The sequence below is a fragment of the Mauremys mutica genome, chromosome 7 (genome assembly GCF_020497125.1).
Source record: "Mauremys mutica isolate MM-2020 ecotype Southern chromosome 7, ASM2049712v1, whole genome shotgun sequence".
NCBI classification, from domain to species: domain Eukaryota; kingdom Metazoa; phylum Chordata; order Testudines; family Geoemydidae; genus Mauremys; species Mauremys mutica.
Window position 1 is genome coordinate 115,449,076 of NC_059078.1, and position 26,784 is coordinate 115,475,859.

At 41.9% G+C, this 26,784-nt stretch overlaps 1 protein-coding gene across 1 annotated transcript; it reads right to left on the reverse strand.

The window, feature by feature from the left end:
* Positions 1-765: 765 nt before the first annotated feature.
* LOC123374493 (inactive pancreatic lipase-related protein 1-like) lies at positions 766-26,413 on the reverse strand. Its single transcript, XM_045024536.1, has 13 exons — positions 26,326-26,413; positions 25,122-25,170; positions 24,216-24,370; positions 23,468-23,593; positions 18,088-18,222; positions 15,977-16,085; positions 12,561-12,680; positions 12,167-12,286; positions 10,020-10,138; positions 8,895-9,024; positions 7,745-7,856; positions 3,611-3,778; positions 766-829 (listed from the first exon to the last, which is right to left on the reverse strand). Exons 2-13 carry the CDS (start codon positions 25,168-25,170, stop codon positions 766-768), a joined length of 1,407 nt encoding a protein of 468 aa, XP_044880471.1. The 5' UTR covers positions 26,326-26,413.
* Positions 26,414-26,784: the final 371 nt, after the last annotated feature.

Consider the following 26,784-nt stretch of genomic DNA (forward strand, 5'->3'; position numbering starts at 1 on the left):
CATCCTGTTTTCTTGTGGAGACCGGCTGTGGAGGTCACATGCTTAGTGGGTAAGTGGATGCAGATTCCCCTGGATGGGTCCTCTGTTTTTTTGACTCACCAGTATGGCCACAATGGAACATGCTCACTACTTAGGGGGCTATTCTGCCTGCCTGCACAAGCCAGCTTAGTATGGGATCCTGTGTGACTATGAGTGCCCATATGGAGCAGGATTGTAAGAGTTATTAAAATTATGCTTTAACAAACACCCTTTCTCCTTCGCTTCTTCATCCACAGCTTATCCATGTTCACTTGCCTCTGTGTGACCTCTCTGGACGCTCAGACTCAGTCTGTCTGTTTTTACGCATTGGGCAATGTGAGACTTAGATCAGTTTGTGGAAACATTAGCTGGGCTAAACTCTGCACTCAGTTGTACCTGTGCAGCTCCAGAGACTTCAATGGGGTCAGATGGGAGTAACTGAGATCAGGATTTACTTCAGTATGTCCTCTGATCTGATACAACCAATTCACCTCCTTAACAAATGACAACCTCCTTGATCACTATGCTTATGTATCATATCCTTGTTCCCTATGTTCCATATGTCTGCATCTTTGAACATTTTAAGTCCCTCCACACAGGGAGCGTGTCTTCTTGTACATTTGCACAGTGGCTAGCACCTTTTGGATTCTACCAGAATACAAATAATGATGATAAAACAAGTGGGACAGTTATGCATTATCAACTTTTATTAATATTAACAGACAGCGCTGACATTTTTGTATGTTGTTAGCAAGATGTAAGAGTTTGCAGAACGTTCTCTCGCACAGTTTCGCTGCCACAGAAATTAAACCTGAGGAGAAAAAAATATGTAAAGTGTTTTTAGTGTGTCTAGATTTATTTATTTTTTGTAATTGTACCAGTGTTTTTTTAATAGAATAAGCCAACCTAATTTGTTTTTTGACAAAGTTATGATAGAATATTGTTACATTGGCACAAAAGAACAAGCAAATGCTTTGGGTTGCTAAATGTGAAATAGTATTTCCTGCTAAACTACCAAGGGACTCTAATCATCCTGATTGGTTGGCCTCTCTTTTTTGGCTTCATTCCTTTGGTTTTATACCTTTCCTGTTGAATTTGCAGGCCACCAGCATTAGAGAGATGATGATTGCTCGGTGGTTGCCAAGACATGAATAAATAGAATAGCTGATGGGATGTTTTTGGGAACAGTATCCCAGAACATGTTGATCTGTTGAATCCAAAAACCAGAAGTAGACTTGTACGCTCTGCTGTCCCATAATTCACTGGTCTGTGAAGATTTTGGTTTGCTTGAGATTCCCCCAGCACATCTCTATTTCAAGTGAATGGACTTTAGTTGTGTGATTTTTTTTTAATTATATCCATGACCCATTGAATGTACCTCCCACTTCATTGTGTCTCTATTCAGAAAGGCAGAAAAGGTAACACAACACCATTGGTGGGTAACTGATTGAAAAAGACGGTTACTCACCGTTGTAACTGTTGTTCTTCGAGATGTGTTGCTCATATCCATTCCAGTTAGGTGTGCGCGCGCCGCGTGCACGTTTGTCGGAAGACTTTTACCCTAGCAACACTCAGTGGGTCGGCTGGGCACCCCCTGGAGTGGCGCCACCATGGCCCCAGATATATATCTCAGCCGACCCACCCACTCCTCAGTTCCTTCTTGCCGGCTACTCCGACAGTGGGGAAGGAGGGTGGGTTTGGAATGGATATGAGCAACACATCTCGAAGAACAACAGTTACAATGGTGAGTAACCGTCTTTTCTTCGAGTGATTGCTCATATCCATTCCAGTTAGGTGATTCCCAAGCCTTACCTAGGCGATGGGGTCGGAGAGAGACGTGGCGGAATGCAAAACTGCCGAGCCGAAGGCCACATCATCTCTAGATTGCTGGACTAGAGCATAGTTCGCAGCGAACGTGTGGACCGAAGACCAGGTCGCCACACGGAATATCTCCTGGATCGGAACGTGTGCCAGAAACGCGGCAGAGGAAGCCTGAGCCCTGGTAGAATGGGCAGTGAGGTGGCCCGCTGGGACATGGGCCAAGTTATAGCATGTGCGTATGCACGCTGTTAACCAAGAGGAGATCCTCTGTGCTGAGACGGGGAGGCCTTTCATACGGTCCGCCACTGCCACGAAAAGCTGGGGGGATTTACGGAAGGGGCCTTGTGCGGTCAATGTAAAATGCAAGCGCCCTGCGGACATCTAAGGAGTGTAACCGCTGCTCACGAGGGGAGGAATGAGGTTTAGGGAAGAAAATTGGGAGGAAGATGTCCTGATTAGTATGGAAGGCCGAAACCACCTTAGGGAAAAAGGCAGGATGTGGCCGCAACTGAACCTTGTCCTTATGAAAGACAGTGTAAGGGGGGTCTACAGTGAGTGCTCGAAGTTCAGAAACCCGCCTGGCTGAAGTGATGGCCACCAGAAAAACTGTCTTCCATGATAGGTACAGTAGAGAGCAGGTTGCCAGCGGCTCAAAGGCGGGACCCATAAGCTTGTTTAATACCAGGTTGAGGTCCCAGGTGGGGGCAGGACGACGAACTTGAGGGTAGAGGCATTCCAGTCCCTTCCTAAACCTAGCGACCACCGGGTGAGAGAACACAGAGTGACCAGCCTCTCCAGGATGGAAAGCAGATATGGCCGCCAAGTGAACTACGAGAATGCTAGGGAGGTGGAGGTCAGCTAAGCCGCACTCCACTGTTCCAACGACCGACACGGGCGGTAAGAAGGAACTGAGGAGTGGGTGGGTCAGCTGGGGTATATATCCGGGGCCATGGTGGCGCCACTCCAGGGGGCGCCCAGCCGACCCACTGAGTGTTGCTAGGGTAAAAGTCTTCCGATGAACGTGCATGCGGCGTGTGCACACCTAACTGGAATGGATATGAGCAATCACTTGAAGAAGAACATGCTGTTTTAAAATAATTAACTTAATAAGCACCTTCCAATCAGTAACTGCCATGCAGTACACTGCTCCTACAGTCTTAAGGCCTGATCCAAAATCCAATTAAGTCAATGGAAGTCTTTCTGTGGAGTTCAGTGGGCTTTGGATCAGGTCTTTTAAGCACAATTTATAACTACTAGCTCGGTCTGTGGGAACTGAAGACATATTACCATTACCTCTTAGTCTTCCAGAGCCTGATCCAACACCCATTAAAATCAGTGGGAAGACTCCTATTGACTTCAATGGACAGTGAATCAGACCCCCTGATGTAAGTTTTAAACACTGATGGCCATTTCTAGTATAAAACTTGCAGTACCCAATAGCCCGATGTCTGGAAAGAGCTGTGCTTATTACCTAAGCCATGGTTAATTTAATCTTTCCTACCCAAAACACAGAGGTTTATACAAAAACTTTGCTCCTGTTGAAGCCAAATCCAGATGTTTTTATAATTTTTCCTTGACAATATCTGACAGAAATAGTTAATGTACCAGTAAGCAACATCGGTATCTTGTGGGGAAGGAAATTTAAACTTTTCCTCTTTTTTTATTTTAAAACTCTAAATAGCTGTTCTTGTGCAAGCACTATTACCCTCATATGTCATGCTGTCCTTGTAGCTCCTAAAGAATTTGAGATTTTCACAATAAATATACATACACATTTCCATCTTCTCCAGCTTGTACTGTGACTGTTGCTGCTCCTAGTGTGGGTAGGGTTGGGTTTAGGATATGGTTGTTCCAAAGAAATTTAACTTTTGTAATTGTCCCAACATTAAGTTCAACGTCAATGAACTTGGCATATGTTTCGCCTGGTTTGAGGGTCCCCCTTCAAGAACAAAAGTATATAATATCCAATGAGGTTTAATATTAATTACCAATACAGTGTAGTTGTTTGAGTAGCTATAGTAGCATATTGATAGTAAACATGGCCTTCAGCTTGTCAAAGAGTAAGGATCACAGAAGATTAGGGTTGGAAGAGACCTCAGAAGGTCATCTAGTCCAACCCCCTACTGAAAGCAGGACCAATCCCAACTAAATCATCCCAGCCAGGGCTTTGTCAAGCCGGGCCTTAAAAACCTCTAAGGATGGACATTCCACCACCTCCTTAGGTAACCCATTCTATTGTCTCGGTTACCTCAATATCATGTAAATGTTCATGTTATATAAAAATTTGTAAATGAAATTTCCCTGTCCTCATATGAAATCAAAGTTCATCAGAATGCATTACCTGCTGACCAAAGGGATGTTTGCCTGGCATGCCCATGCTCTATAGTACCTCACCTATATTAAAATATGGTGTTCCAGGGGATCCAATTACAACACAGTGCCTGAGGCTTGGCTGCAGCATGGTTACATTTGGTAGCGTAGGCAGGGTCTTGGCCTTGTTTTGCACATATGTTAAACCTGTTTTATCTTCAGTTCATTTGCAAAACACAGGCATGGTGCCATATGTGCTACAAAATGTAGGTGTGTAGACTCATCCAGGAGACATTGTCACCGAGTCTCTGACACGGTTGGATTGGTCATGCAGGAAGAACCTTTGGGAAAGGGGAGGATCAAACAAAAAAAATTGACTTCTTGAAGGCTAAAAAACTCCATGCCTGGCTGGAAAATGTTGGGCGGAGAAGTCAATCCTGGGGTAGTCTTTTCTGTGCAGCTCTTTTCTGACTGCTCTTAGCACACCAGGCCTTTTCTTCTATTAGAGACAAGGAACCAAATTCTGCTCTTATCTACAGTGGCATAAATCCAGAGTAGCTCCATTTACTTGCACAAAGAACTCATTAATGAAGTGGGCTTTGAGAAGCGATTTAAAAGAGAAGAGGGAGGTGACAAGGCGAATGGGGTAAGGAAGGCAGTTCCAGGCATAGAGAATGCATGGGATGGGTGTGGGGAAAGGATACAAAGAGAGACACAAATTGGCAAAGTATATGTGTGTGGGTTGCCCATCAAGCAGAATTTACTTGGTAAGTATTTTGTGCCAGAGCTTCTGTTAGCATCCCTTGAGAATCTAAATCAAATCTAGCTGAACATAATTTATAATGAAAATCACTTAAAATATCTTCCCATTAGATCTACTACCCTTCCAAATTTCCATGGCAGCATAATATATTACTAACTATGCCAGCTAAATAGTCATCCAGCACTAACATATTTGTACTGCTAGCACCAAAAATGAACAGGATTGTTAACTCAGGAAATCAAAATAAACTCACATTGCAGCAGAAAATTGCAATGCTTTGCAATGCATAGCTTTATGCAATGTGCATTACCGCTGGGATTTTCAAAAGAGCCTAAGAGAACAAAGAACCTAGGTGCCACTGAGTTTCAAGAGCATTTGGGCATCTACAACTTCAACTTCAAAGGGAGTTTAGGCTCTTTTAAGAAGTCCAGCTTGCTCACGCTAAACCCTTTGGCAGCATACATGTAAGTTTATATATAATTACACCCCAAAAAAATTCAAGAGCATTGTTAATGTTCCAAAGTCAAGCACTAGGAAATACCAGATATAAGGCTGTCCACACAACTTTAATTTGGCCTTTTTGTGTGTATATATTACGATACAGTCTCACATTACACAGTTGCATAGTGACAGGTTTCAGAGTAGCAGCCATGTTAGTCTGTATCCACAAAAAGAACAGGAGTACTTGTGGCACCTTAGAGACTAACAAATTTATTTGTGGGCTACAGCTCACTTCATCCGATGCATAGAATGGAACATATAGTAAGGAGATATATATATATATACACATACAGAGAACATGAAAAGGTGGGAGTTGCCCAACCAACTCTAAGAGGCTAATTAATTAAGATGAGCGATTATCAGCAGGAGGAAAAAAAACTTTTGTAGTGATAAGCAAGATGGCCCATTTCAGACAGTTTGACAAGAAGGTGTAAGGATACTTAACATGGGGAAATAGATTCAATGCTAAATTGATGCCCTTCTGCCATGTACACTGGCCAAACCAGACAGTCTCTACACAAAAGAATAAATGGACACAAATCTGACATCAGGAATCATACCATTCAAAAACCAGTAGGAGAACACTTCAACCTCTCTGGTCACTCAGTAACAGACTTAAAGGTGGAAATCTTGCAACAGAAAAGCTTAAAAACAGACTCCAATGAGAAACTGCTGAAATTGAATTAATATGCAAACTAGATGCCATCAATTGAGGCTTGAATAGAGACTGGGAATGGCTGAGCCATTACACACATTGAATCTATTTCCCCATGTTAAATATCCTCATGCCTTTTTGTCAAACTGTCTGAAATGGGCCATCTTGATTATCACTGCAAAAGTTTTTTTTCTCCTGCTGATAATCGCTCATCTTAATTAATTAGCCTCTTAGAGTTGGTAGGGCAACTCCCACTTTTTCGTGTTCTCTGTATGTGACATATATCTCCTTACTATATGGTCCATTCTGTGCATCTGATGAAGTGGGCTGTAGCCCACAAAAGCTTATGCTCAAATAAATTTGTTAGTCTCTAACAAAGTACTAAGTACTCCTGTTCTTTTTACAGTTGCATATTCTCTTTTAAATTACTTGACCACATGCCATCCATCTTCCTCTATCCCTGCCCATCACATCAAACCTCCACCTCCTGGCTCCTGCTCCCTCCCTCTTTGCTTCCATGACCCTCACCCCATCCATCCCCTGAACTTTGGCTCCAGCAGCCCCCTCTCCCCTGTTCTTTCCCAGTTTCTTGCACCTCCTCACATCTCCGCATTCCAGTTAGGCTGTTTCCTTCTCCTCCTTGCTGCCAGGCGTGAGGGAGCATTGAGGGTACAACAGACACAGTGTCCCTACTCTCAGTTCCTGTGCCTGGTACCACAGTGGCTCCTGGCTGCCTAGCGCAACATCTGCAGGGAAAGTCTTGCTCAGCCCCTGCAGCCATGGGATAGAGCATACTCAATAGCTTTGTTGGGATGATGCATGGACAATGTGGTTGCAGATAGCAGCTGTGAGGGGCTGGAGCATACTCAGTGCAGATGGATTCTTTGGAGAATTTAACGTCAAACTCTAACAGGTCTTTACTAAGCAGGTGCAAACTGAGATTTTTCAGAAATGTGGATGAATGTTCATGGAGATGGCAAAAGACACAGTCCTGACACCAGGATGACCCCACTGGTAAATTTAAAGTTTCTGCTCTAAAGCATGAAGGCCTTAGAACGTCTCAGCAAAATGGTTGTAAGGATTTCTTTAACATGGGCAAAACACTGTATTTTCCCCTCATCTCTTTCTCAGAAACACCTGAAGTATTCTAGCTGAACTGTAATATCTGCCTGTCTTTCTGTCCAAGGCAGACACCTGACAGAGAAAATTTCAGCAGAAATGGTTAAAGTTTGGCAAAGTAACGAGCACACAAAAATAGGGTTTTGTGAAAGAAAGTGTCAGGCAATCCTGATTATAGGCCAAGCTGGTAGCACTGCATATGAGAGAGCACCATAAACTGATACAACATTTTACAAACATGCAAAAGATAAGGGATCAGAATTATACTAGTGTAAATCCATAGTATCATTTTAGAATTCAGTTAAGTTAGATGGTATAACTGAGATCAGGATCTAGGCCCAGGTTCTTGTATCCTTATACTTATCCGAGAAGTAGGGCTAAATTCTAACTCTTCTTCTGATATAAATCCAGAGTCAATACAGTTAATATGGATTTACACCACTGTATGTAAGAGCAGCATTTGGCCTATAGATTAAGAAGAAGCATTAATTAAAAATAGATGAATTAAATATTCTAATAGCAGAGAAGCTCATTTTTCATTATAATACTGAACTTACTGAACAATTTCATATTGCTTTGTGTTTCCTCCAGCGCCGTACAGGGCAATATTTACATACCCACTCACTTTACTCTTTCCAGCAATTGCCACAGATACTTTATACCTCCAACCTACACAGCAGAAATAAAATGAATAAGATTGTACCCACATAGAAACAAACACAACATGCCAAATTTTCATTTTCTATCAGTACTTTATGTTTCAGGACAAAACAGAGGAAAAACATGACCGTCGCTTCACTTTGAGCTCAAGATTAAATCCTGACCTGACTGGAATGACGTGAATAGCATAGAATAGAAGAGAATGTTTTTATAGGAGAATACTAGGAGCCTGCTTTTCCACTGCTTTGCACACTCTGCAGTCATTTACAGCTGTGCAAAATGAGCGTAAAACCCTAGCAAATCACTATTCTCCACTCACACTAGTAGTAGCATTTTATTCCCAGTTTGCACAGCATGAATGACTACACAAAGATCCAAGGCAGAGGAAATTCATGGACTTTGTGTTTATTTGTGAAAAATAGTCCATAATGTGATAGAAGGAACATATCGCATGTCATAGTGACCAGGAGAGTATCTATTCACAACTTAGGGGTGTTGTAAGGAACAATCCTGAAGAGTGAGGACTGGATTTTCTGGCCCATAAGCAGGGCAAAGAGGACTTAAAGCATCCGACGGCCAGGGGAGTATTCCATCTAAGGGAACTTTCCATTGACTTACAGCTGAGAAAGGCGGCTATGCTACCTCCTACTCCAGCTGTGTTCCCACCCCCAGCATAAGGGGAAGGAGTTATGCATGGGCATAGTTTAGGGGGCAAGGGGGAATTTCACCCCCAAACTGTAAGCCTTGGGCTGGCATGGAATTTGCTCCCCCCACCCCACGCATAGCTCCATTGGCCAGACTGGAGCTGTCCCCCAAAATATAGAAGTCAAACCACACCTATGGAGTTATGTTGGGGGCTTTCTGGGACTGATGCTGTCAAGACAAGGAGGGGAGGGGGCATGATGGTATGGTAAGGGCCTTTGTCCTGCTCCTCCACCACGGTAAAGACCTTTGTCCAGTAAAACTAATTTAAAGTGAGAGGGAAATATTTTAAATTATGTTGGTGCTCATGTTTAAGTAGAAGCAAGTAAAAAAGTAGGAACTTACGAGCAAAATCCTTGGCCTCTCCAGTGTTCAGATAAAGTTTCTGGATCCCAGAAGTAACTCTGTCCTTAAACTTATCCGCATAGTGACCCATTTGGGGGCATCCGCCTTTGGGGCATGGGAAGCAGTTTTCCTAATCGAAATACATGCGCCAATTAATGAGGCTCTATCCCAAGCAGACAGGAAAAAATCATTTGGCCACAGAAAAATGCTGCTAAGCCATGTCTATGGGCTAACTCTAACTCAGCTTGAAATAAAGTCACCCTAGAGAGAGCAGGAGGTGGAAGGGCCCTGTCTGGCACCTCATGGATTATGAAGGCATGGATGTCTCCTTTGTACTTCATCACAGTTTGCTGTTCACTAGGAGGAGGCGTCTCCATTTCTCTAAGTTCCTTCTCTTAAACTCAGTGCTTTAGAATGGGGGTAGCAGACAGGAATCATGCTCTCCCCGGCTCATCTAATGAGTGGTTGTAAAGTGCTTTGACGATGCAAAGGTTTATGTAAGTGCTAGGTATTATTGTTATTTACCCCTTGCGTGTGGAGCTCTGTTCCCCTCCAGTGGTGGGTGGGCCACATAGCTAGGTTGATGAGCCTGCTACAGTGTTAGCTGACAGCGCTGAGTCATAGATGGAGTTATGGGACAAAGGGGAAGGCAGTGACTCTAGGCCACATCCCATCTGTATTTGTTCCTTGAGGCCATCAGGTCGTCAGGGGAGTCACTGAGCATGCACTGAACCTTAAGGTAAATGATTTTATTTCAAAATTATTTGCTGTGCTCACTTCTCCTTGGATGTGCGCAATAAATAATTACTGGGGCAGATTCTTCGCCCTGCCTGAGCCCCTCTTTGACCCAGCGGGGTGAGAGGTTGCAGGAGCAGCTCTAAGGTATGCCACTGGCATGAGGTCTCTCAGGAACCTCAGGCCACTGTAGAGCCAGGCATAACTCTGCTCCACTATGCCCCTTCTGTGCCTCATCCCCATCCCCTAATGCCCCAGCGCACCCCTTCCTATCCCTTAGGTCTGCACTCACGCAGTGCAAATTGGCCTGAGCCAAATAGACTCTGGTTCTACCTCATGCAGATGCACAGACAAGTGCCGCTCATCCACCGGGATGTGAGAATGACTTACTGTCTGAAAAGTGTCATATGAAGCACAGGTGTATCCTAGAAAGCCATCGGGAGAGATGATGCTGTCAGAATAATACTTGTAGCTTCGCAAATGATTACAAGCAACAAAGTCACGAGTTCCTGTGGAAAGAAGCTCCTATTACATATCGTACTGCAAAGCTATTGGTTGTTAGGTTTTTCTTTTCTGTAAACTATTTAGACCGGAATCGTGGTATTGAACTGATCATGTCATTTGAATGATTTGTAAATCCCCAAGTTACATTGTCACAATTCTGGGCAGCACCTGAATTGCAGTTTGAGACCTATTTCTTCAGTGACTCGATTTACCCTTTGTGAAATGCACATAGTACAAAATATGCATGTAAAATAGTACATAGTACGTGTAAAATGCAGATGTGTAACAAACATAGAGGCTGATTGTGCAATCCTTGTTCATGTTGGTGAATACTTACTCACATGAGTAGCCCCACATTGTGTGATTAATTGCATTAATGCTCGCCAATATGAATAAAGGGCATCTGTAGGAAACAGCTCACCTTATTGTTATATAAAAGTAAACAAACTTCAGTGTTAAGTATTATGTCCTCCTTAACACTGAGCTTCCTGGAGCAATGCTGATTTATGCAGACTGAGGATCTGACCACCTGATTATTTGCGGGAGAGGGGGTGAAGGGGCGTGTTATTATTTTAAATATGTTATTTTGTACTAAAATTCCTTAAATGTTCTGGGTTTAGGTTAAAAAAAGAAGTAATTAAGTGCAAGGGGTTTTTGTGCATCATTATTAATAAAGAGCTTGCTCTTCGGTGCTTACACAGGCAATAATTTGTGAGTAAAAACAGCAGAAATAGGCCAGTAATTGCAAGAGATTCATAGAATCTTAATTTTTAAGGTGCTCATAATAATATAGGAAAGGGCTAGGAAAGAAATCCCAGGAAAATGTTCAGGTTTTATAAAAGAGAGAAAATATGTTTGCTATAGCTGGGGTGTTGTTCTTACTGTATGGTTTGATTTATCAATGTGATTTCCCAAAGATGTAAAGGTTCATGCTTGCAGATCCTTTGGCAGTTTTGGGATCTTAGACTGCAAGTTTTTTGGGGGGCAGGGTATGTGCTTTATTAATGTTCTGTCAGGTACAGTGTAAATTTATGGCACTATGTACAGGATTCTTAACAATAATAACAACAACAGGATTTGGAATATATAAAATAAGGAACAAATGTGAATGTGCATGATCTATCATACACCAAACTCTTTCCAACCGCCTAATAATAGAAATAAAAATTACATTGTTCCAGTGCAACACAAATTGCTAACAGGTAACAACAGAACAGAAACACATTTGAATTTAGCTGCCAAAGCTCACAAAACAATTGAAGCCAGAGATCCCATAGCAGAAATAGACCTGAATGTTATTGTTCCCACTCCCACCCCGTGCGGCTGCCAGGTGACTACATAATAGAAACAAAGTTGAATGTTGTTCCAGAGCTAAACTTCTGGCACAGTTTGAGTAGGGTTTGTTTCTCTGAGTAGATAACTGGCAGCAGCGTCAGATGAGATAGACCAATTAATGAATATTTGTTTCTATTGTGGAGTTACCTAAGAACGGTGCAAGGGGCACTGGAACAATCACACTGAAGTTTGTTCCTGTTATTTGGCAGCATGATGGAGTATTTACAATAAACTCCAGTTAATCTTGCTCCATTAGATCCAAAGCTGGATAGTTTGAAGAGTGGGTCAGCCAAAGTCCTTGAAGGAACATGGCTGGTGGGATCTGGGTCTTTGCAGACCCATGGAGCCCAAACACACGTGGAAGGCAGGAACTATTGTTATTGCTCCTCACCCCCAACCTTCTACAGATACCCACTACTTGACAATGCAGACACTCTGGATGGTTGGAGGTAAAGACACCAAACCTCAACCCCATCATGTTTTTCCCAAAGCAAATCCTTCATGCTACTCATTCTTTGATCCTTCTACCAGAATGTGTCCCCCAGAGTGCATTTGGACCATACTATCAATTTCACTGTTGTTTGTGGCTGTAATTGTTGGCATTCGTAAAGAAAATAATCAAAAATAGTTGAAATAAGAAGATTGCTGCTATGTTAGCTCAATACATTTTGAAGTCATCATCTGCTTAACATATTTACCTTCCCAGATTCCATCAATGTCAACAATCTGTGAAACAGGATTCTTCTTGCATCCTGGCATTTGTTTTCCTCCATTTGGATAAAAATCAAGATGTCCTATAGCCTGGCTCATTCCAAAACCTGCAATGTTTGTAAGGGGGGTAAGCAAATTTTAATTTAAATACTATCATGTATTTCCTGGCAGCAGCTCTACATAATGCTCTAGGGCTATAGTTTGTAAGCTCTTTGAGGCAAGAATTGGTGGGTTTTTTTGTTTCTGTGTGGTTATTTTTTGTTGTTTTTTCCTGTATTTGTACAGCACCTACTGCAATGGCCTCATATTCTGTGACTGGGACTCCTAGGTGCTACCACAGGACAAATCAATAATAATAATACAATGCAGCTGGAAACTTACCCAGATATGGAATTGTGGGAGCTGAATCAGTATGAATAATATCAACAAAGGCTGCATCAGTCTTATCCAGTCTGACTTCAATTGGAGTACCTTGAAAATAAGGCTGAGCAGGATCCAGTCCTTAAAGAAATATATGCACAATTAAATGTGCGTGCACATAAATATAGCTAGCTAGCTATACTACTGTATATAATTGAAGATGGGTCTATGCAGGCTACATAGTTTTATTTACTTCAGAATTAGAGTCGCTAAGAAATATATAGTGTGATCAATCTCTCAGTGGTAAATGCCAACGCTGTAACCAAAGCAGGGTGAGCAGGGTAACAGCCCAGGAAGCAAAGTGGTAAAACAGGGTAAAAAAATGGTAGAGGTGCAAATATGCATGCTCACCCAGGCACTAAAATGCCTAGTTACAGCACTGCTAAACAACGTGGGACAGATCTCCAGCTGGTATAGATTGGTAGCTCCATTGAAGTCAATGGAATTATACCAATTCTTGCCAGCTGAGGATCTGGCCTCGTAAATGTTTATTCTTGAATTCCAACAATAGATTGTTGTTTTAGGTTAAGATTTTTTTTTAGAGTGCCTAAAGTGAGGCTCCTAAATCCATATCCTGAGTGGTCTGTTTCTCAGAAGTGCTTGAAGTCAGTGGGAGCTGTTGGGTACTCAGCATGCTTGAAAATCCCAATGCATATTTAGGGGCCTAGAGACAGATTTTGGAGCCTAAGCTCATGTCTACATTACACAGCTTTTAGCAACATAGCCGTGTTGCTAAAAGTCAGCCTGTATGAATGCTGTTTGTCGGCACTTTTGCCAACAAAATACGTCCATCCCCAACTAGCAGGGTTCACATTGTCGACAGGAATGCGCTTCTGCCGACAACGCGAGCATTCATACAGGCACTTGCCACGGCAAAACTTTTGTCTTTCAGGGGGTGGGGGGCTTAAGTAGCTGTGAACAACAAAAGTTTTGTCCTTCAATTGCAAGTGTAGATGTAGCCTAACTTTAGACACCTACTTTTGACATTAGCATAAAACTGAGACTCATTTTCTTTCTCATTCACTGCATCTGTCTCAGGTGCTTGTAAAATCCTGTAAATTACAAAGCACTTATTATCCTGTGCTGGTATCTGATTCTTTCCCTGGGCAGCAGCTTTAGTTTTGTTTTTAAGTTGAATTTTGCAGACTACTAGTCCAAGGGTTGGCAGGCCCAGACTTTGGAAGATGCTATAATGGAAAAAAGTTAAGTTAATAACATCTGAAATTGGCTTCTGTGCATGAGGGGCAGCTTTTCTGCCTAATGCACATTCCTCTTGGTCTGGCCTGTGCACTGAATGAGGAGTCCAAACAAACAACTTGTCCATGTGACTGCTGAATATGTCTGTAAAACAGCCTGACACTGAAGTCCGGGGGATACATTAGCTGTATTTTCAGAGATAGGTAAGTAAATGTGTATTACGTGATAGATCGGTTTGCTATGCAGGAGCTCTCGGCATAATGTATAACATTACTAAAAATAGTCAAGTTGCAGCTTGTCTGTACTATATTAATAAAACGTGAGCGCCACAGTCCTGGCGTAAAGGAGCTTTGTGAGAGTCACCTATGTGGCTGCTGAAAGGAGGGAATTCTCCGCCCATCCATCCAACCCAGTGCCAGGGTACTGAACACTCTGTCTGCAGCTATTACGCTGGGCCATGGGCTGTAGTTGTGGCCACAGGCTGTTGTGCTCTCTCTCTCTTTTAATTCAAAGAAGGTTTTGCAGCCAGTGTCTCTGTGCAGTTGGCAGACTCAATGGCCATGCTGGTGTCACTCTTCCCACCCACTTATGAACCCCTTGCACAATCCCATGGAGACAGCCACCGTGGAGCATTGTGCTGGGGTTATGCAGGTGATTGTGAAATCCTTTTGCACTTTCTGTGATGCTGCTTGCTCTCCTCTGCACAATGGAACAGTGGCATTTCTGCTGCATCCAAGGAGCTTAAGGGAGAGGGGGTTAGGGTTTGACTTAATACCTTAATAGTTCATAGGGTCTGATCCTGCAAGATGCTGAGCACTCTGTCCATGCTCCAGCAAAGCTCTTTAGCATGTGCTTAACCTTAAGCATTGGAGTAGTTCCATTGAGACCAATAGGACCACTGACATCCTTTAAGTTAAACACATGCTTAAATGGTTGGCTAGATTGGGGCCAAAGTGCTCAGCATCTTGCAGGATCAAGCCCTAAAACAGTTGCTATGGTCAGTTTCACTGCACATTTTTGTTTTCCTGTTGTTTTTTAAAACCTAAGAAATTAAACTAAAAAAAATCTGCTGGAAAAATAGCATCAATTAAAATTAATGTGTGTAAATGCATTGCCCAGATGTGAAGGCTTTGATGTAAAACCTGGCAAAGCAGGGAGATTAAAGGGTTACATTTGAAGGCTCAACCTTCTGTCTTCGCTACATCAATTTCAATTAATCCTTTTCTGGGAATGGATATTGGACAGCAAAACCATGGCACCAAACAATTAACTCCGCTCACTACTGTGCTGCCTACAGCACACTTTGCCGAGCCTCCAAACAGTGGGTGATCTTAAATATGGGACATACTGCTGCACCTGCACAAGCTGGCTTAAAGAGAGAAGGAAATGCTAGGAGAAAATCTGCCAGGATAAGGAAAGTGGGAATCACCAGGTCAAGCCTACATTGTCATAATAGGGTTGGGCAAATGCTTTGGGAAAAATCAGACTCATTAACACTGGTTCAGGTAAATACCACAGTGTCACAATGTTAAGTCATTATGTACTGAGCCAGAATAGCCCATGCTCCCTGGGACCATCCTTAGAGCACGGCTGACAAAAGAGGACCTGCTGTACAGAGCAGAGGCCAGTCATATCCTAGGGATGGGATGCTGGTGCAGATCACTACCCCATGCAGCTAACCATCTCCTGCCCACTACACTTCATGCAGGGATTCTTGGGGACAAATTCATCCCTGATGTAAGAAGATCTCAGGGACATTCTTCAGGGGGCATATACCTCCTTCCCCAAAGATTAAAGTTACGGCAAGAACACCATGAAGGGATCCTTATGAAGATTCCCACCTGGGTAATACCTTCCTGAGGGTGAGATGGTGTTATTGAGGAAGGGCACAATTTTGGCTGTTAGCAATATGAGATTATGATACAGTTGTACAGTTCTGATTCCATCCTGAGGGGGCCAATGACAAACACACCCATGCACGCACGCACACACACACACACACACACACACACACACACACACACACACACACACACCCCATTTCATTACACTGCAGGGTTTTCCTTCAGTCAGATACTGTAGTTGTTTTAGTAAAAAAAACATGAGATAATGTTAAGGTCTAACAATGCTCTCTTCAAATTCTTCATTGGTACAGACTGAGCTATAATTCAGTAACCTACCAGTTATTCTTCCAAGGCCTGGCCTCCTTCTTCCTGTCTCCCCTGCAGCGTGTGCTCCAAGGCTGTGGGCAATGAAATGGACTTTGGAAGGAGAGTATCCATATTGTTCCTGAGGAAAACATCAATTGTAACAAAAGGGAATCTATATTTTCTCTAATATGAGGCCTAGAGAGAAGTTCTGGTTTACAAAACTAAAGCCAGAACTGGGCTGCACAGAGCAGAGGTCCATGGAATTGGAAGGAGGACAGAGTCCAGGATGTAGAGCAGTAACAGAGTCATTCAGTAGCTGCTACTACAGCCTGAAGGCATTATTAACCTCTGCAACTTCTGCACACATGTGAGATTTTGGCAGTGGATAGTCATGATTCCACCAGCCAGACCCCTTATTCCCTGCCTCACAGTGAACAGAAGTGTATTTGGCTTCCTATGGACATTGTTTTAGCCGATTCATGAATGTCAAGGGGGAAAAAAATTCATGGCTGCTCTTATGTAAGACACCCACACTCTGCTAAGGCCTGATTCTCCACTGCTTTGCACCTTGTGTTGGAGTGAGCACCAGTGCAATGTGAGTGCTAAACACTACCATTCCGATTTGTAATTTTCACAGATGTAATTGACAACGCAGGCTGCAAGGCAACGGAGAGCCAGCCCTCTAGTAGTTATGCTAGCCATAGGCAAATTAGTTCAGAAAATATTAGGAACCATCCCTCTCCTCATAGCTTCACTCAGGTCTAGTTGCAAGTATTTTTAAGTCATTAGATTTAGGGACAGAGGGAGAGATTTTCAAAGGCAAAAATGGCAGTTAGGTGCCTAATTCCTACTGACTTTCAACTGGAATTAGGCCCCTAATGGCCCTTTGTGCCTTTGAAAATGCACCTCAGAGCCTCATGTGGTATAAAATGGTGAGTTACATTGACATTGACAGTAGGGTGGTGAAGAACTGGAATGGGTTACCTAGGGAGGTGGTGGAATCTCCTTCCTTAGAGGTTTTTAAGGTAAGGCTTGACAAAGCCCTGGCTGGGATGATTTAGTTGGGTTTGGTCCTGCTTTGAGCAGGGGGTTGGACTAGATGACCTCCTGAGGTCCCTTCCAACCCTGAGATTCTATGATTCTATGACATCAGTAGATCTATAAAAGCAGCAAAGAGTCTTGTGGCACCTTATAGACTAACAGACGTATTGAAGCATGAGCTTTTGTGGGTGAATACCCACTTCGTCGGATGCACGTAGTGGAAATTTCCAGGGGCAGGTATAAATATGCAAGCAAGAAGCAGGCTAGAGATAACGAGGTTAGTTCAATCAAGGAGGATGAGGCCCTCTTCTAGCAGTTGAGGTGTGAAAACCAAGGGAGGAGAAACTGCTTTTGTAGTTGGCTAGCCATTCACAGTCTTTGTTTAATCCTGAGCTGATGGTGTCAAATTTGCAGATGAACTGAAGCTCAGCAGTTTCTCTTTGAAGCCTGGTCCTGAAGTTTTTTTGCTGCAGGATGGCTACCTTTAGATCTGCTATTGTGTGTTCAGGGAGATTGAAGTATTCTCCTACAGGTTTTTGTATATTGCCATTCCTAATATCTGAGATCTATGTGATTTGCACGAGCTGAACATCTGGCCCTTAGTTTGATTACAGACCCACACCCCATCTCCCTGCCCTAGGGCAGCTGGGAAGATCCCACCTGTCCCCAAACACCCATACCTAGGTGACACTTCTTCATGGATTGGGGAGAGGACCCTGCTCTCTCTTCCTGGGAGGTGGCTGTTGCTATCCAATGGCCAATTATTGTAGGCTTTTGTATGGGTATCCCTTAAGATGGGTCCTATAGCTTTTGTGGTTGAGAAAGGGTAATTTGCTGTGTTCATTACTTCTCTATCTTTAAAACTACCCAACCCTTCACGCCCACAAGAGTACATAAAAGTAATCGCAGCATGAAAATATTCAAACTCTCTGTATTATGGGGGAGTTGATAGGACTTCAAAGGAGGAGAACCGTCTTTTGCTGGGAGGAGTCTTTTGCTGGCTATATGACAATTCATTGTGATTGTCTATTTAGATTAGAATAAATTTCAGCAGCTCTATGACTATAATCCTATCATGGAACGAGAAGAAGATCCGTTACCTTAAGCACATCTATAAAATAAGCCACTTCAGCGCCCACGACACGGATATTGTTTGATGCCTGAGTATATTGGCACCTTGACCCATCACTCCAGTCTATGCAGATACAGTTCACGTCTTCCACTTCAAACATCCTCTGGTGCAAATATAGATTTAAAAAGAACAGAAGCAAATATTATCAACACTGGGTCAGATCGCTGATTACTTAACACCAGGGCCGGCTCTAGACCCCAGCGCGCCAAGCAGGCGCGTGGGGCGGCCCTTTCCCGGGGGGGCGGCAGATTGGGCCGGCGGACCTGCCGCAGTCATGCCTGCGGGAGGTCCACCGGAGCCCCGGGACGACCGGACCTGCCGCAGGCATGACTGCGGACGGTTCGCTGGTCCCGCGGCTCGGCTAGACCTCCCGCCGGACCTGCGAACCGTCCGGAGGTCCAGCCGAGCGACCAGCGGACCCTCCGCAATCATGCCCGCGGGAGGTCCGCTGCTCCCGCGGCTCCGGGGCGCCTCCCGGGCATGACTGCTTGGGGCGGCCAAAAACGTAGAGCCGCCCCTGCTTAACACAGTCAGAGACTTACAAATGTCATATGAATTCCCTGTACATGTTTTCAAGTACAGCCCCTATATTACACCAGGGCTCTATTCATATCTTGATTCTTTATGTAAATGATTTGAAGACACAGCCTGTAAATTATAAGTTCAGTTAGAAGCATATATTCTGCTGCTACTCGATCGCAGGGGAGTGAATAAAAAAAAAATTTCAAAGTAAAAAACTGAAATTAAGCCGGTTAACACCTAAAATTGATGCTTTAACACATGGAGCTGCCCAGAAACAGTTAACTGCAGCAAAAAAGGGCACTCACACTATCCATTTGGCATGCACACAAAAGCAACAGACACTGGGGGAACAAATTCAGGTTTTACAAGAGCAGGTAACTACCCCCAATCTCCTCTCACAGCCAGAATAAAAACCAGGGGCGCAATTCCCAACTGTGCAGGTTCCCAATTGCTTTGACCCATGCAACCACACTCTGCGCTCATATCTAAAAATATCTCTCTTTTTGTTTTAAAAGTTAAAAGTTATAGTTTTTACAAAAACCTCCAAAAAATAAAGCAATTTAAAACAGAACAAAACAAAAAAACAAAAAGAAAACAAGGTAAAAATTGTAAACCCAGTAAATTAATTACTTTAACCCTTCCGGAATGCAACAGCTGGAATTATTCCTAACTTTCTTAAAGATATGGTTGACAAGCAGCAAAAATGCACTCTCTGCTTCTAATCCTAAGCACTAACTAATATTTGAAACATGGGCTTTTCTTATTTCCATATAGCAAAGTTTTTAAATAATGTTAAATATAAAGTAATGCAAAATTCCTTGTTACCAAACTAATACAGTACATTTGGCAAACATTAATTTTTTTTTAAATCAAATTTATGCTACAAGTTTTAAATAAGGTAATAACTTTTTACTTTTTATTTTTGGTTGTGTTATTTTGTATAGTTATGAATAGAATTTTGGCACCATTTGTTTTTAATTGTAAGTTTGTCCTGTATGTCATGTGTGTGTCTTGTGTCTATGTTGTGTGTCACGTGACTATTTTTTAAAAATTATTTTTATTTTGTTGCAACAAAAGTCAATTTTATACCCTTTTAAAAATATATATAAGATGTGGTACCACACTATTTTAAAATCATGGTTGGGGTGTAATCATAGTAGTATTAGCACCAATTTTTGTGCAAAGTTCAAAAAGGTTTTAGTTACAAATATATGTACATATATTTCTGCCTCAACAAATAATGCAATTGCAAACAAAAAGAATTTTCTTTTATCAATCACAGTTTTGTTTTTAAGTTTTTTTTTTAAATTGTTATTCAAAGAAAAAATGTAAGGGGAAACCTCAACATTAAGGTAAAGGTAATACTAACAAAATGTCAATTTCTTGTTTGGGCTTTTTATAAACTTGTTTGCACTTATAAATATAGTTATAAGAATGTCATATCCAAAATGTTTTAAAATAACAATTTATGCATAAAGCTAACCAAACAATTTTAACAGGTTTTAACATTTTCAACAGGTTTCCACCTTTGGCTCCCAAACATAGCAAAGCATCATAAAAGTGTACCCTTAAATACCCTTAAAGTATTTGCATGTATCTGTATTTAAAATTTATTTTGGTTTAATTTTATAGTTGGTTTAATTTTATATGCTTTTCTTTTGTTATGTTATGTTAATGGGAAGCAATGGTTGTTAAGGTTTGTGCTTCTAAACAGTTAACAAGAGTGAAGTTGGAATCACAAGCAAATTAACTCTAAAAAGCTAGTTAAAATTATGTTACTAACTCTTTTGCTGTAACAAAGTGTTCAGCAAGGAAAAGCAATACACCTTCTCATGAAAAATTATAAACATTTATTTTAGCCGTTAAGCGTTACATTTAGTATTAAATATTAGTAATGCACCCCAAATAAAAATGAATGTCTGTACAACAATTGCAAAAGTATAGCTTGTGTAATAAAAGGCTCGGTCCCTATTACATTGTCCTTATTACATTGTAAAAAAACTAAGTTAAAACTGTGTATTAAGTTTGGGTTACTAAAAACAAACAAAAAAAACTTTACTATGTTAACTAACAAAAGTTGTTTAAGTTGCATCCCACAGACGCCAAAAAATATCACACCCTAAAAACACCAGTTCATATCTGTATACAGTAAAAAAAAACCACGCATCAAGAAAAGAAAAATGAAGTGTTTTATAAATAAGAGACTGGTCAAATACACCTCTATCTACCATATATGAACAATTAATTTAACAATCAGCTAAAAACCACTAGCTGGACCAGAAAAACTGTCATTTAATTTCAACTTTGTTAGTGTGTAAAAACAAGTGTATTATTGCTGTACTACTGTATTATTATTGTACTGCTGTATTATTGCTGTATTGTATAATTGCTGTACAACATGTACACTGTGTATAACCTTGCTAAATTGTTTAACCAACACAGAGGTACAAATCAACAAACGAATGGCAGCAAACAACATAAAAACAAGGAAAAAACAAATTGGTAAAAAAACTAAGTTACATAGTAACTACAAATTGGGTAAACAAATTGCCTGTTAGTACTAGTCATAATTTGGGTCGGTGACACTGCATCCTAACTGAGGCACATGTTATTCAAAACAAACTTATTCAGTGTCTGGGTACCAATATTAAATCCTGACACAGCAATATTTCATAAATTGGTTACTGTCCATTCAGTAGGTTATCTGGAAGACAGCATACATAAGAAACAACTGGATCTACATCAACCAATGGAACAGAGAAGCTACCCACTTCTGTTTCCTGTCCAGTAAAGCTGACCAGAGGGTGACAACCAGCCTTAAGGATAACCTATAACATGAATGGACAGTACACGTAGTAACTAATTACAATATATTTATATATAAAGGCCTCAGTGGTAGTGTCACTACTCCAAATTTTTGTTTTACTTCTCATATACATAGCAGTGTGGGACATACTATCACAATCCCTATCCCAGTATTTTAAAACACTCAGCCTACTACTAATAATGAAAGAGAGAGTCACTGAAACGGTCATTATTCATGAACATTTAAAAAACTTATTGGTGGATTTGTTTCCACCTGTAAAATTCTTACATTTAAATATACATAAATTAGTAACAAGGACTAAGGAATCTCTCATACCAATAGCCCACTTAATCCAGCAGCAAATGCGTAAAGTGGATGAAGTTCAACAAGCGGTGACTGAGCCGGGTCCATTGCCAAGAGGCACTCTGTCGCAGTATGCTCGATAAACTAAGTAATCTACGGGGATCCTGCAAGGGTGTCCAAGATCGCAATAAACCTAGCTGATGTGGCTTTGCATCTTACTGGACTCTGTGGTTATTGGGGGTTCTCGTCGGGTCTGCTGTGTCAGCTATCTGCGCAGAGCTGGGGCAGCACACAGAGGGAACACATACACGCAGCTGAGTGATATCAACATTGAAAAGAGCAAAGCACCACACCGGTACCACTCTGACAACAGTTAGCGAAGTCCTGTGTTTGTGTATTATTGCTTTTGGAGCTGCAAAAGGGTGGTTTTGTGCAGAGCTGCCAACTAGAGGGCTCTTTTTGGTAGCACAAAGACGAAGAAGTAGCATTTTACTGCTGGAACAGAGCCCCAAAAGGCTCCACGTGTCCCCTGCACTGGGCTAAATCCTGGGAGTTGGGGAATGCTGGCCAATCAGCACCCTTCTCCCCCAACTGTCCAATGGGTGCCAGAGACTCCCAAGGGATGAGCAACCTATTGTCTCTTGGTGAGTATCTCCTTTCCTTGCCGCTGGGACTGTGCCCCTTTCATCGCCTGCCCCATCAATTTCCCCCATCCATTGATGCAGGTGGGTCACAGTTGGTGTCAGAAAGAAGAAGTAGCAGAATTTTACCAGACAGCAAGTCAGCTCTTCCAGGAGAATTTATTTTTTATAAATTTTCTAAATTTGAGTTGTTGATATTAATGCCTATTTAGAAACAGAGGGATTGTAACCAGTCAGAGCAGCAGTCTGTCTAGACCAATATAAAATGTATTTAAAAAATCAGTCTTAAGTGCCAACTTTCAAGACAAAGGCAAGGATGTGATTTTCAAATATTGGGCTCCAGGCTTCCCTGGAATTAGCTACTGACTCAAGACAAAGGAATAAACTGCACAGCTTTGCCCTGCCAGCTCACCCATTCTGATTGCAAATGCTCACTTACAGAAAAACGTCTTGTATCAATGTGAAAAGAGGAGATGGTTCCGAAGATGAGTAAAAATTCATCGGGGGCAGATGGTTGGAACAGGTATATTAGGAGCCATGCCCTCTCCCCAGCTATCAGGCCCAGTCCAGTGTCATGGGCCATCCCACCTCTCCTCTGTGGACCTTCCACCCTCAGAGCCTTCCTGTGCCCTGGCAGCTTAATCCAGCTCGTTATCAGCAGAACTGGGAAGCAACAAGCTTGATCTCTCCCCATTTAACAAACTCTGGAATCTCCTTAATTTCTAAGCAGCATTTTACTGCATTTTTTTTGTATACCAGAGAGAAAACATTAATTGGACCAAACTCTGTCATCATTTATGTCTGTACAAGCCCTTTGACTTCAACACAGAGTAGAATTTGGCCCATTTTGTTTAAGATTTTTCCTGGAAGTGGAGCTAGAACTGACTAGATTTCAGGTGAACATTTTATGTCCTAATTTTGTAATGATAGACGTGGACAGCTTTCCTCTTCTTGTCAGCCCAGATGGCACGATATGCGTTGGTTAGACATAGAGAAAATGAATAATTTACAAGGATACCTTCATAAATGTGAACTAAGTGATTTGAGAATCACAGAATATCCAGATAGTACCATACCCTGCACATGTCCGACAGCCAGTTTTCTTCTCCTTGGTCTACAAATCCATGGGTAATAAAACGTGTTAGTTTGCTTGGATCGAAATTTGAGTAGCCAATCGTTGCTCGATTTATTGCAGTGATCTCCTGGTGAAGATATTAAAATAGCAAATGTTTTAGCTATTTCCTATAAAAATCTTGTCAAAATAGCAATGTGAATAGAAAACAACACAGTTATTATGTAAGCCCAGCTCCTGCAATCATTTACACATGCACTTAACGTTACATATGTGACATTATGTCTGTCTCTGTTTTCAGGAGAGGGGCTGAGGAGTTTCACCATTGATTTCAGTGGAGCCAGGATTTCACCTTTAGTGTGTCTTTTCCACTTCTCACCAAACAACTTCCAGTGCTACAGATTTTCCTAAAATTTCTCAATAGACACAGGAAAAATGTGAAGTGTGGCTAGGGGTGACTTTTGTGAGGGAGCCTTCAGTCTGTCGTTTGCATAGGGTTGGGAAAGTCTTTATTGGGTCTATTCAAAGAATCACCTGTTGCAGTCACCAGTGAGAATTTTGTCCCTTGTGACTTAGTGAAACTTGTGATACAGTGGACAGGAAATTTTGGAGGGGCTGGAAAATGCTGCCTCCTGACCAAATTGGAGAGTTGACCATTTCTCTCACTGGCCTTGGGAATGCCAAGAGCACTAAAAGGTGATGTTTCTGTGTGTACGTGTCACTCGCAATATTTAAACAGCAATAGGTCTTACTTGAAAGTTATTAGGATTCTTTTTTGTATAAAGAAGGAAGCGGGTGTTTATCTTTTCTGGACTCCATGGTAACTTTGCCACTGGTCTTTCTACAGTTCCAGCCCATGGTATATCATCTGTGAAGCACCCAAGCCTTGCAAAACAAACTTCTTTTCCTGTAGCACACAGATCAAATTATTAGGATGTGAATGAGCAAAGATGTGGTAGGTTCTAGTTGTCACATTCTGTCCCGACAGCACTTTTCCCCCAATGGTCTTTCGGTGCTTTCTGAACACAGCAACCTGCATTCAGGCCAGCTACAACTGCAGTCATTGCCCTTTGCAGAGTACAGCAACTGCTCCCTCCGGGCCACAATCCACCCCAATGATGCAAAGGCCTTCTGCACAGGTCCACAGAATAGGGATAGCGTGCAGTGAGGAGTATGTATTTCCCCCTGACAAGGTTTGATCTACTCTCTGGGGAACATTCCTCCATAGGCTCCCCCTGGCTCGGCACTGTCCCTTGTCATGGGCAATTTGTGCAACGTGAACCTAATTGATCGCCAGCCAGATTGTGCCCATGCTAATCTGGATGCACAAGGGAGGAAGTAGGGACAAAGATCCTTTCACTTTATCTAGTGGCCCTGTGGAGAAGACCAGGATACCAGCATTCTGGGGGGAAAGAAATCTCCCCATACTTCCTGTTTTGTAAACCTGCTTGTTAACCTGCAAGATTCAGAAACTGAGGCTGGGACTTCCTGAGGGAATGGTAAACCATACCTCTCACCCTCCTTACAAATGAGCTGCAAACTCAGATAGTCATTACACATAGAACCTTCATCACAGAGAGCAAAGCCCTGGGAAAAGAAAAGGATTGTGATCAGAATAGATATGTTGTATTGAAATTGACATAAATCCTATGCCTCACCTCTGGCTGTACCAAGTAGAAAAAGTGCAAGAATCCAAATTCCAAGCATCTAGAACAAGTCAAAAAGGAAAAGTTTAGACTGGCTAATCCATGTGATAGGCAAAGCTTTGTATTGATTGCTTTTTCTCATTATAAATCTGTAATTGTACCACACAATGACAGTGTCTTAGCAGCAGCTTTTACTAAATAAGATAAAAAGTGACTTACTGTTCAATGCTCTACCTGGAGTCCCCAAGAATTGCTAAACAAACTTTGTGTGTGCTTTTATAACCTGACTTATCCTTGAGGCTTTTCTTCAAAAGGAAACTCCCAGAAAGATAGAAAATGGCAGGTGTGTACTTCAGATGTAGATTATCATAAACACACACAGCAGCGTATCACATAACTAGTTTTTATCATGTTAAATTTCCAGAGCAGAAGATGGTGTTTTGACAGGAAAAGTGGTTGTTAAATGTGCATTTTAGAAGTGCATGTGCCAATGCATGATGCTTTCAGAGTACTTAAAGACAAATAGCTTTACTAAATAAAAATAAATCTTCTGAACTGGATTCTGCTGCCTTTACGCACATTCCTCTGCAGTAGTCCCATTGAAGAAAAGGGGATTATGTATAGCTGTATATTTTAAATCCATACAGGACAATTGTCATCATCTAATCTGACCTCTTGCATAACACAGGCCAGAAATTTCACCCAGTGACAGTGCAGAGTACAAAGAGTCCTGTGGCACCTTATAGACTAACAGACACATTGGAGCATGAGCTTTCGTGGGTGAATACCCACTTCCTTGGATGACATGCATCCGATGAAGTGGGTATTCACCCACAAAAGCTCATGCTCCAATACGTCTGTTAGTCTATAAGGTGCCACAGGACTCTGCCGCTTTTACAGATCCAGACTAACACAGCTACCCCTCTGAAACAGTGCAGAGTATGGTATTTAGTATGAGTAAAGGTCATAGACCCTTAATCATAAAAAAATCCATATACTAAGCCAGTGGTTCTCAACTTTTCCAGACTACTGTACCCCTTTCAGGAGTCTGATTTGTCTTGTGTACCCCAAGTTTCAGCTCACTTAAAAACGACTTGCTTACAAAATCAGACATAAAAATACAAAAGAGTCATAGCACACTATTACTGAAACATTGCTTACATTCTCATTGTTACTATATAAAATAAATCAATTGGAATATAAATAGTGTACTTACATTTCAGTGTGATACTTGAGCTTGTTTTTCACTTGTGAGCCTTGTCATTCTGGGAGGCAGTGAAGCTACAGCAACAATTAGGTTTTTCCCCACATTGAGTCTCTTTGTCTTGATGCCAGTCATAGAAAAAAATGAGACGTCACAAAGAAATGTTGACCCAAAAGGTAACAGACATCCAAAGCATGGTTCCCAAGTTCAGTGTATGCTTTCTGTACTAAACACCAGATCTGCGTTAGTGTGGAGTCTTTAAATTCATTTGCAGACCACGGTCTGAGGCCAGCTCAAGATTTTCATGCTAAGTGGAAGAGAGGTTATTGCTGCTAACATCTGACAAAATGAATGGGTTTCATACCCAGTCGAGTTGAGCTGAGTTGTGTTGAATGTTGGGGAAATATGACTTGAACTCAGATGGCAAGTGGGCCAAATGATCTACATATGAAGCTTCAAGTGCTTTTGTAG